This window comes from Crocodylus porosus, unplaced genomic scaffold (assembly GCF_001723895.1).
Source record: "Crocodylus porosus isolate Cpor-Errol unplaced genomic scaffold, CroPor_comp1, whole genome shotgun sequence".
NCBI classification, from domain to species: Eukaryota; Metazoa; Chordata; order Crocodylia; family Crocodylidae; genus Crocodylus; species Crocodylus porosus.
The window spans coordinates 57,551,804-57,564,012 of NW_017728949.1; the positions used below are offsets into that span (position 1 = coordinate 57,551,804).

A 12,209-nucleotide genomic window follows, 5' to 3' on the forward strand; every position below is an offset into this window, starting at 1 on the left:
GGGAGAGAAGAGAAAACAAAACTAATTATTTTAATATCCAAATCCATTTGGGATCATGACTTGTGGATACGGGACATTCTGCTTACTGCTTATCAAGGAAAGGTGAGTGGTGTGTAGGCCAAATTGCTGCCCAGCCATAGAACTAAGGGAAAGGGGGGTTAAAACAAAAGGAAGCAAAAAGCATTTTTGAGGGCTACATCTCCTAAGTATGAAAAAAATATAATTTTCAAACTGAATTACAACAAAAATGGTCACAAGAAAGGGTTGACTTAAATACTTTTACTGAGTCAAGAAATTACGACAAACGTGCCTTTAGTTCGTCATTCACAAAGAAATATCTGCATTTTGTAAGTGAAATCTTCCCCAGTTGATAATACGTTCTCACTCAGAAATAGGAAATGGAAAACTAAGAACAGGAATAACTGGACCAAGTTAATATGGACAGATCTGTTCTTGCGCATTCATTTTATAATGGTCAACTTTTAAACACTCATCTCACAATGCTGCGGTACATTTGCTGCTCTGGAGCAGATGAATATGAATAGACTGGTTGTGGCTTTTTGCTTCCATTTTATACAGCGAGCACTTGATTGGAGACGCACCAGGCCCCGAAGAGTCGTCTGTTTAGTCACAGAACAAGCGCGGGACAGGTGCCAGCACAGCCATCTTCCCTGCTGCCTGGCTCTGTGTTCTTCAGCCTTACTGTTACGCAGCCAGATCCAGCGGAGGGATGAGCCCCTTCAGTCCGTGATGGGCAGTGTCTGTTTCTGTGCTGATTGCTGCTAACTGCGGTGTTTTATGTGATCGTCACGCAGGCCACTGCAAAGCTGTAGACAACGCTGCATTTTGATGACTACTAACTTGGTCACAGTTAAACTACTAGCAGCCCTCTGAATACCTGCCCCCCTCATTTTAAGTGCATGCATGTATTGTGAACAGCTGCCGGGAGACTGAGGAAAACAGCCACCCTCTCCCCCACCTTTTTTTGCAATAAGATCATGATTTCATTAAAAGTCCAACCGAGCACCAGGAGAGGAAGCGGAAGCGCTCGCGCTACTTGAGGTGCTGGACCTCTACTGCAGCCATTAGCTGCAATGAAGGTTAACAGAGCCCTGAAATGAAAGCTGCTCCAGCAGTAGTAAGACCTCCGTCAGCAATTCCTGCTTCCTCTTGAGCCCACTTCAGAAGGCAGTCTGCAGCAGGAAACCACAAATACAAGCATGCACAGCACAAGGAAACTCAGCTGCCCAGACAGCAGAGGGTTCCTGTCACGAAGTGGTCGTGGAACATGATGTCGGTCCCTCTGAATTCCAGGTATCTGTTCTACCCTCAGGTCGCACTTATTTTCAAATTGCTGGGAGCCGCCAACAAGGGAATAAAGTGCAGGGATTTTGTGTACTGACTGCAGGGCCAGCTGCTACTGTCATGGGCTTATCAGGGCGGGCACCCTCCCCCCCAATAATTGGCTGAGATGGCTGTCCTCACTGCTGTTTGGTGGAGGGGGGTGAGGCCACATGACGGACAGCCCTCAGCCAATGGGGAAGTGGGGGTGGCTGCTGTCTTGCTTCCCTTCGCAAAGGTGGCTTCCCCCTCTCCCAGTGGGCTGCAAGGCTGGGCCACAAGGGCCATGAAAACTGCTGGCTCCCATGGGAATTGGGGTTTTAATTATTATTTTTTGTAGATTTTGCAGACAATGCCTGACTTTGGCAATTTCTGTGAAATGACAAATTAAGTAGGTCCCTACCTATGGTTTGTTTTGTCACATTGCACAGTTTTAGGGCCAAGCAGCTTCCTATGGCAGGGGAGCCAATACTGTGTTCCTTATTCCAGTGCAGGCAAAGTGGTGCCAGAGTCCAGCACTGAACACCAGGTTTTCTCTCAAGTCCTTAGTACAACAATTCAAGATCTCTCTTCCTCATTTTATGGCTGTTGTAGGCTGGTTTTTCCCCAAAGCCTCAACTCTTTCCCCTGTATCTATAGTACTGTTGGCCAGTAAGCCAGGCCTTGCAAGGTAGTTTCCATTAGGAGGAGTTGCTGATAGGATTGCAGCATATAGGACTGAACCAAAATCCTGTTTCTCCGAATCAGCTGTAACAGACGGTGGCAATCTCCAAACCTATGTTCCCAGCAAACTCTGCTTGCGAAGCCCTGCTCTCCGCCCCCAGGACAGTGATCACACCTGTTTCTCTTTCCTAATGCAGACACAGATTGCCAATGATCCTCTCTGTGTTTGTAACCAGTCCCAGGCAATTCAACACCACTTGAGCTGTCCCGTGCAACCAGTGCTCTGGGTTGCTATCATTGCATTAGAAAGGGCATTTTGTTGCTTCTTCCTGTTAGCCTGAAATAAAGATGCTTATTGTACCCTTCAGCTTTTAACCAGACTTGCAACAAATCAAATCCCTGCATGATGACAGCCAGAAATGCCTCCCAGCTTAATACTGTGTTCTTGGTTCAAAAGGATGGTATACCTTCTCTGCTGACCTGTTCACTTTGTGCAGTCTATCCCCTAAATGCTGGGCATTTAGCACTTTTTAAAAATGCAGTTTCAGAGAGTTTCTGGACATTGTGCCATAACCTCAGATCTGACTCTGCCCTAACTTAAACTGGATTTTGATGAGGCTGCACTATGCAAGTCAAGGTGTTGCCTTTGATCTCTGTATAACTTACAGTACGAGTAACCCTTGTTAGGCATAGAAGACCCTTAATAAATAACACAGCAGGAGTTGATCCAGCCTTCAGACATGGGGCTTTAGTGGCATTTGACACTGGGGGGCTTCAGTAATAGTTGCTTTCTCCTGTGCCTGCTGTTGCCACTTTTTTTCCCCACTGAAGGGAAGGCACCCCCACCAGCTTGCTGGACCATTTTGCTGGGTGGGAGGGTGCTGGGACCCACCCGCTACCACTGCTTTTCCCTGCTGCCAGCATGGGGAAAATACATGAACATCATCACTTTTCCGTGGCAGGTGCAGGAAAAGGCAGCAATGACAGGTGGGTCCTCGCACCCACCCAGCAACCCGTGTCTGACCTGACCTGGGTCAGTCCAGCCCTGCAGCCTTAAAAGGTTGCTGTCCATTGGCCTATAATATTGGCCACACTTGCAAGTAACCAGAAGACAAGGTTGCTAGTAATTTCATAGGCATTAGGACTTCAATGTTTGTCTCTTAGGGTGGTGGGGGCAAGGAGACCTGCTGTGATTTTTGCTTTCACCTACTTCAGAGTCTTATCTGCAGCACCTGACCAGTGGCACAAATAGGGACTGAAAAGCTGTTTTTGGGTCAGAAGCTTGGAAGACTTCTTATCCTGAGCATGCAAAAGGCAAGCAGTGCTAATACTTCCTGGTTACTCTTGTTCAGACCAGAGACAGCACACCCGTTATGTGTGGGCCACAGAAACGCTGTCCAGCTCCATGTGCCAGAGGGAGATTTCACAGAGCCCAGACAGAGGCTTGCCCCCAATGAGGAGCAGAATATCAGGCTGGCTGCTATTGGCAAGGCCCATTGGGCTCACGGGCTGATGCTCGGTTCCTCTCCTTTTCTCAATAACCTCGGTAGCAGCAAAATCTTTTTCTGAAGAGATGAGGTGAGAAAGGTGTTTGTTTTTGGACGACATGCTCGTGGTTTTCTTTGCACAGAGTTCTGTATCTGCAGAGGTTTGAAACGCGCACAAGCCCAGGGACTCCAGAGGCTGGCTAAATGTTTTCATTTCGATCTCACTGACATCCTCATTGCTGAAGGCTTTGTAAGCTGGCTGTTGGTGAAAGTACCTGCCAAAACAGGCCTGCTGCTTTGAGACAGGCAGCAGCTTCCGATGGTCTTTGTGTTTTTCACTCCAGTGATTAATAGGGGATGCACAAGAGGCCTCTGGGGCCACCTGGAAACCACTGCCAAGTCCGAGGATGCAGTGATACATTTTAGAAGACAGGTTTACCTTTGCCATGTGAACCAGCTTGCTCCACGTCTGTGAACTGAAATGGTACTTCCACAGGCTGCTCTGAGGCCTGGAGCTCGAAATCCCTCCACCAAAAATCAGCATGGAGTCTCTAAAGACCACAGAGGAGTGTCCCACTACTTTTGGAGGTCCTTGGCTAAACATAAGGAAAGGCAGCAGTTAGGTCTTGCAAGGAGGAGGAAACGTTAATGCTAAGACATTTTCCCAATTAAGGTACAAGAAGTGAAATGTTTCAGCTGACCCTGGATCATGCTAACTTTGTCCACCTAGGACAGGGGTGCCCAGTGTGCAGCACACGTGCCCCAAGTGCCATAGGCAGCCTCTGTGTGGTGCAAAGCAGATCAGGGAGGAGACAGGCAACATGGGGGCAGAAAGCAGAGCAGCAGATCAAGCAGGGATCAGAGCGACACTTGGGGAGGGTGTGAGGCTAACTGGCACACCTGCCAAAAGGTTGTCTTCCCCACTGACCTAGCTATGTCAAAACTTCATCTGCCATACAGTGAAGCAGACTGCAGCTACTTCATCTTTAATAGGGAAGAGTAGCTCGTAGTGATAAGGGATCCCAGAATGCAGTGCTCCAACTTGTTCTGCAAGACTTCTGGGATCAAAACAGCAGCTCCCCTCATAAGGCCTGCAGTCTCTGTGCCTGGCCTCTCCCTATTAAATATAAACTGCTCTACTGTCATCTGTTTTCTACCCCCTGCCAACTTTGAGATCTCGTCCAAACGTCCCTAAGACTGGGATCATTAGGCTGCATCCAGCCCATGGACCCATAGTAGCTCAAGGAATCCACAGCAGTGGAGGAAGCATCCCCAGGGCCTTGGCCCCTGCCTTTTCTCTCTCTTTCCCTTGCAGTATCTGCTGATAACCAGGGACTTCAGCCCATGGCAGGGACTGGGTCACAAGCGGTTCCCCATAGTGGCAATAGGTTGCCAACCCCTGCCCTATGACAGTACGAAGTTGTTCTTGCACCTCTAAGAAGTGATTCTGTCCATGTGCTCTGTTCTTCAAGGCTTTGTTTTCCTTTAAAAGATTCAAATGCTCCCACTGTGCCAAATTTTCTGCTTGCCTGGAAACAACATCATAAGGTAATATTGACCCTTCTCTTATTAATGAAAACTGAATGCAAAAAGTTTACCTTGTTCTAATACTGGACCAGTTTCTGCTTGTAAAGTCCCACTTCCATAAATCCTTCTGTTCACTCAGCCCCATCAGTCCTCCAAAGAGGTACATGCCTGTGCTATAAACCACAGCTGAGTGACCATGCCGAGGTCCAGGACCAGTGTCATGAGATAGGGCAGATATACATGACCACTTTCCTGTATCTGGAAGCAAATGATAAAATTTAAGATTTTAAAAGTGCTGCTGGTAGCTGAAAATGGAGGCATTTGAAGAACAAGGCAGCATGTAGCTATGAAAACAGGTTTCTGTCCACGTAACTGGACATGAGAGATGTTAAAATCTAAATCATGGTAGTTAATCACAGTCCTATTTGGAGGTTTAGTATTAATGAAAGTGCCTGATGTGGAGAAGTGGACATGGGAGCCGTTTACATGCACAGTAGATACTCACAAGCTTCCTCATGCTGTCTACCTATCATGCCTCAGCTCTGACCTGGAAAGACCATTTTCCAGGGATGAGAAGGTACATCACTGAGAACCCCTTTGTCTTTTAAACTGGTTAGAAGATAGAAAGTAATTCTGTATTTATAGTGAATGGTGACACGTGAGCATTCATTCAGGAGCTAGATGCCATTTAGGGTAGGTATTTAAGGAAGTAATATATTAAGACAGGAATAACGCTTAGGGGGTAAGGCTATGTTTTTGGCACAGCAATTAGAAAGAAATTTCACAGCAGCAGTGCAGAAGAAAAATAGGACTGATGAAGCTGCAACTACACCATACATAACAGCTAAATAATCTCACTGTAAGAGAGCTAGGGGTGCTGAGGTGAACTGAGAGCAGCCTTGCCCTCGGTCAGGGACACCAGAGAAGCTGGGACAAGGCACAAGACAGGTCCGAGGGCCTGGAGTCAAGAGACAGAGATGACTGAGGCTGAGAGTGGGCTCAAATTAGTGGGCCAGGGCTAGAAGCCTGCAGCCAGAGAAAAGGGGGACTAAAGCCAAAGGGTGCCTACAGATGAACGCAGAGGCTGCTCCAATGTACTTGAAGCCACTCTAACTAAAGGGCTGCCCCTCCCCCACCCGGGTCATGTGTAAAAGTGCCCCAGAGGGCTGAGGTCTCTACAAAAACACTGAACTGTGGACAGAGTAACATCGAGGCAGAATGGTATGGCTATGGGGGTGGCAGGAGGCCATGGACCGCCCATAAAGGCATCTAGTGCCCTGGGACACCAATAAGGCTACAGCAGAGTATCCCAGAGAAGGTGGAGCCAGATTGCGCTCACTCAGGCTCCCTTTTACACTAGAAAATAAATACATCAAGGCATGGAAAAATGGAAGATACCCCGAGGAGCTGGCGTAAACAGCAGGATTTGGGCCAATGGAGTGTTACAGCTGCCCCAGGAAGCCAGGACCTGCTATGCTTATCAAGAGCATTTCCTTGCTACATTATTCTTATGGGAGTTGTAGTTTCGAGAGCTAATGTCCACCTTCATTTCTAGCTGAACTGCATCTCCCATGATCCAATGAGGTCTTGTGTCTGGTAGAGATGCAGAGTGAATCTTGTATGTCACATGGCTGTGTAGGCGTCATGGAAGGAGTAGGACATTAATTTAAATATATGTAATTTTATTTAGAATACCTCTACTTCTATACCTCTATGGAAGTAGATGTATTTTATGCCTATTTGTAAGATTTCTGAGTTTCTTCCAATTCCTAATTTCTGTCACCAGTGACAAAATTGTAGCATATTAAGCATTGAGGCCTTGCTGTGAATAGTGCCACCAGTGACAGGCACTGATTCAGCTGAGCTATTGCAAACTTTTACTGTAGAAAGGCAAAGCCACAATTTGGACTGGCCCAATAAACTGCTACTTGGACCAGGGTAAGATGAGCTAGTACAATACCAGTTTCCCCAGGTTTGAATGGGTGCAGTTACACATATTGGGGAACATTTCTACTGCTGCTGGGGCTAAAGATTCATAGGGATCCTGTTTAAAAACATGAAAAATCAGGGTCTGTAGTCAGCTAACCCCTGCACACTTCTAAAATTTCAACTCAAAGGAATGGCACTTCTCCATGCAGAGTCCTTCACAGTTATGTAAAGCTATTAACATTAACACTGACCTTGTGTAGGTTCTCTCTGCAGTTGGAATAGGCAGGAAAAAAAGTATTAAATTAGCAATGATATAATGCCAAATATAGCCAAATCTTGGGCATTAGAAGGGATATAAGGCTAATCCATGTAACGCTGAAGTCATGATGGAGACTGTCACTGAATTCATAGGACACTAGATCAGACACTATAAGAATGACTTCTGCTTACCAAAACTTAAAGCCCAAAACTCTTGTGAAATTCCTTTGATGTCAAAGTATCCTCCATAGATGTACATGCTGGAACTGTACACTACTGCACTGTGGCCTTTCCTGTTAGCTGGAGCTGTCCTCTAAAATATTTCAGGAATAAAATAAGAATCACTTTGACTGACTGCACCATTTATTTACTCTTTGTTAATGCATAGAAACTGTTGTTGTAGATTGGATAACACCCCTTTCAAGACTGGGACTACTAACCCTTCATTAAAAACAAAGTGCTGAAACTGGAGTACCAACAACTTAGGCTTGTGTGGCACAAAAAGTTTCCTTGGACACTGATCGCTAGATGCTAAATGCTGGGGGTAGGACACTGATTAAATAAGGTGCTCAAACTGGGTGTTTGTGAGGGAGCAAAAATATCACTGAAGCCCAGAGAAGGAAATACCAGTAGAATAAGCCCTGAGGGCAGGGAACAAAAGCAAAGAAAGGAAGCTTTGGGGCCAAGTGGCAATTGAAAGAAACCTGAAATTGTGGACAAATAAATTATCCTGTTTGATTCCTCTTGTATTTGGGAAAACAGAATTTCATGTATTTTTTTCCAAATGAATAGGAGTCATCAAATACCACTCTATCATCAACTTCTAAAAGAAATGACTTGTAGAGTCCCAAACATTAACCAACCACTCAGATAAAAAAAGAAATAGCAATACTGAAAATATTCACATGAAACTCTTAGTAATTTGCTTCTGGGGAGCTTCTTGCTTTCAGTTTTTCTTGATCATGAATTTTATTAAATGAGACTTGCATACTTTCACTTATACTGTACCTATTTTCACCGCAATGTCCTCATATGACTTCTTATATAAGGAAGAAGTCACTGCTTACATTTTGAGGCTTTTATTAAAAATGAGACTATGTTTGGTGACTACAGAAAAAAACCCTGCAAAATCGGGGTTGTTGGTTGTAGCCGTGTTGGTCCTAGGACATAGGCAGGCAACATTATTTGGGTAGATGTAATATCTTTTATCAGACCAACTAAATAGTTGGGGAAAAGTTCTTTGCAAGCTTCTGGGCACAAACACCCTTCGTCAGGCATTGGGAGACTCTGCTGGTGTTGTGTTCTCCAAGCATATCTGAGCAGCACTTTACGTTTTCACAGTCTTCCTTTTAACAGCATAAAGCCTCAGGTAAGCTGGCAACCCATACCTAAAGCTGGTCGCTCTGAGTCAAGTATTGCAGACCAGAAGAGGTAACAGCCCTTAGTACTTGCATTCTAAGATCAGCATTGTAAAAATAGCTTAAGAGTTGGTCCTATTTCAGACAAAGCAGAAAAATAAAGCTCTGTTTTTCTACAGCCACCTCTTCCTGAAGAGTCTAGATTGGAACTGTATTGGGGAACATATTTCAAAGCAATCTGTTTAATCAACAAAGCAACATGCATTGGATTCACACATTCCCATTTCCTGGCTCCTTACCTCAGTCTCTGTTTCTGTGTGCCGGCACTCGGTCCATCTTGCCGAATCTGAAGGAATTGTTTTAACAAGGTGTAGTTTATATATAAGACCACATGAGGATGCTGTTCTTTTCACAATTACCATTCTAATTGTTTTAAGTGTCCTTTTCGGCTTATTTATCTTGAGGCAGATTTCTCTGTGTGCTAAACTCTACCATAAATAGCATAAGTGAGCTACCACACAACATATTTTAGTGGCAGACCTGAATTATTAGTATGCCATTATGTAGTCTCTCTCAAGGTTTCTTTAATGCAAAAATAAGATCTATCCTTGTTTTCTGCTACTCAGGAAAGGACACTTTAAGGCAGGTATAAATGTGTAAAAGGCTCGAAATTGAAATAAAAAAAGAAGCTAGACGGTTTCACTCCTACTCATCTGCTTAAGCCAGTAGATAGCATATATATTATACAGAAATAATATAACAGAATTATATTATTGTATGTGTCCAATGGAAAATGCACAAAGTGTGTAAGATTTGAAAATGAAAGTATTAGATGGTACATTCAAATCCCCGCCTTGCCTTTATTAGACTTAAGGATAAAACCACACTAAATTATTTGACTTTTGAATATAGAATGGCTTAAAATTGTTTTGTTGCTGTTCTTTTTTTTCCCCTTCATTTTTCATTTTATCTTGTGTATTTCTATATCTAAAAGACCTGCTGATAATCTCTAGCCCAGGAGGGTTGCTACACCAGTATTTCCTGAAACCAACTGAAGAGAATGAAAGTTAATTTTTTAGCAGTTACCAGCCTAAGCTCTACAGCAAACTGCTCCTGGTTTTGTGCTCACACCTCTGAGTGAAGCCATGCAGTGTGCCATGTGTGTGTATATATATACATCAGAGGACACAACTGAGCCCTTATTTATTACTATATATAACATTACTACAGATTAAAGTGAGTTTCTCTTGGCAGAGAGTGGCTAGCGTGTTCCGTACCGATGTCGTACATCCAGAGAGGGGCCTTCGTCTGTGTGAAAGCAGAGTCCAACATCCCGCCAAAAATATAGAGCATTCCCTGCAAATACAATAATCATTTTTCACCTGCAGGCAGCCATGTGCAGCACAATCACCACATAAAAAAGGCAACAAACACTAATCACCACATAAAAATCCCCTAAATATATGCATGATCCTACTTGTCAAAACTTATCAACTTACCTACAAAGTATTAATCAAGGAGAAAATATTAATCAAGTCTTCAGCCTCACCCCCAAAGGAGACCATGATGTTGAGGCATCTTCAGGCAATGTACAGATGTATGTATAATTACAGGAGAAGAATTTCATCTAACCGAAGCTTATTAAAATCCAATCCTTTTGTCCCCTTACAAGCAAAACTACTATAATTCCTTTTTTTGAGTTAATTCATGTCTTTCTTTAATGTTAGATTTGCCTGTGAAGCTTTTTTTAATAATGAGGCTTTCCACCGTTATCTTCATTTCAGATCTACACTTGTAGATTTTCAGGATGCATACAACATAGCTCAGAAAGAGGCACTAGTCAGCAAGTGTCACTATGCTCTTTGCTCTTCTTATTTGAATGGTAACAAGAAAGGGAAGGAGATGCCACAAGTGACAAAGTTGGCCTGAGTACAGGAGTTCATATCTATTTAGTCATTTTTCCAAAGGATTAAAAACCACTTTACAAACCATGTGTAGAAATGCCCCTGAAATGCACCAAGGTTTGTGATAATACAAAACAGCAGTTTAACAATGCATAGCAACACTGCACAACAGTTTATTCCAACTGCTCAGAAAGAAAAAAGTCTTTTAGAACCTGAACTAATTTAAACTCACTTGATAAGCCACCATTGAATGTTCTTCCAGTTCTTCTGGGCCATCTCCTGAGCCATGCAGCATTTCCCATTCGTTGCTCTCTAGGAAACAAAGTTAGAACTAAAATTGATATGTGATTCCATGCAGAAATTAGGAATAGGTTAAGATGAAATGCTTTAAATATGCATGCTTCCAAAATAATCCAAGATTAACATTAAGGTTCAAACATCTTTTCTTTCAACTGGGTGTGGAGGGGTAAAAAAACAATAGACTTTCTGGTCTAGACAATCTAAATACACATTTATTCTCCATTTTATTTCTGTTCGCTTAGAAGAGCCAATTTATTCATCCTCAAAGATATCTGTACTTTTCCATTCAGCAACCTTAAATTTTATTCACCACTTCTTTAGACAGATTTGATATGAACTTGTTTCCTTTTTTTTAATATACATGAAAGGCTGGTGCTACCCAGGAGTTACTCCAGCATAGCTCTGAGATTTATGCTAGTTCTTGGGGAGCTAACACAAATACTGCAGTTTTGATTAACTGCATAAAAATAGCCTTTATTTTTTTGTAGTGGAAGTGAGATCTCAAAATATATCAGAATATAACCTTACACATGTATTAATGTTTTCTTATGCATATTTATTCATCCGTTGTAGCTTCACACTAAAAATTTCTTTGCGGTAAAGTATAGAATATTACTATTAAAAAATGCATTACTTTTGACTCAAAATAACCAAGGGAAATTACAACTGGAACATACACCACTGCCCAAACAGCTACATGTACTTTGGAGATTTTCACCTTCTTTCAAAGCATTAAGTGCTGCCAGTGATAAATAACAGAATACCAGCTTGGATGGAGATATAGGACAAAATCTTTGTCAAGACAGCCAGTTTGGTATTGAATGGGTTGACTTTCACAATGATTCAGTGACTGCACACAGACACACTGTGGAGATACAAACTTACCAATGCTGTACCGCCAAAAGTCGCTAAGACTGGTGTTGTGCCGCCCGCCATGGAGATAAACAAATCCTTTGCAGATGCAGCAGGCATGTTTGTACCGATCACATGGAGAAGATTTGCTCTGTGGTATAGGTTTCCATACACATTCTGCAGTTTTTCCTTTCATCCCTACATCTAGGCTTTTGCCAAATCCATTCTGTCACCTGCAAAGGGTCAACTGTAACATGCTAGGGGGTTTTCCAAAAAGGTCAGGGATGCCGCCTCAACTTGGTGCAGTCTGTGGAAAAAGGGAAACATTCAAAGTACTAATGTGAGCCTATGGAATAAAAGAACCCTTTGTCTTTCCATCCCACTGAAAGCAATAGCAGTGCAACACAGCTACAACCAATATCAAAGCTAACATGTTTAATGATTTCTTTGCCTCCGTCTTCCTAAGTAGAGACCAGAACAGTCACCTCCCTGCTGGGCCCCCCTTGGGCCCCAGGGGAGGCACACCTGGGCCAAGGGTTAGTGAGGAACTAGTTAGGGAACTTCTGGAGGGACTGGACGTATTCAAGTCA

General features: G+C 43.4%; 1 protein-coding gene across 1 annotated transcript in view; it reads right to left on the minus strand.

The window, feature by feature from the left end:
* Positions 1–264: 264 nt before the first annotated feature.
* Positions 265–12,209, minus strand: part of LOC109323059 (tip elongation aberrant protein 3-like) — a 30,915-nt gene continuing 18,970 nt past the window's right edge. Inside the window, exons 2-8 of the mRNA XM_019554448.1 lie at positions 11,653–11,926; positions 10,700–10,779; positions 9,841–9,919; positions 8,863–8,909; positions 7,398–7,518; positions 5,090–5,276; positions 265–4,087 (exon numbers count right to left, since the gene is read on the minus strand). Coding sequence (XP_019409993.1) covers positions 3,376–4,087; positions 5,090–5,276; positions 7,398–7,518; positions 8,863–8,909; positions 9,841–9,919; positions 10,700–10,779; positions 11,653–11,815 — 1,389 coding nt within the window. The 5' untranslated portion in view covers positions 11,816–11,926 and the 3' untranslated portion in view covers positions 265–3,375. The remainder of the gene's footprint in view (positions 4,088–5,089; positions 5,277–7,397; positions 7,519–8,862; positions 8,910–9,840; positions 9,920–10,699; positions 10,780–11,652; positions 11,927–12,209) is intronic.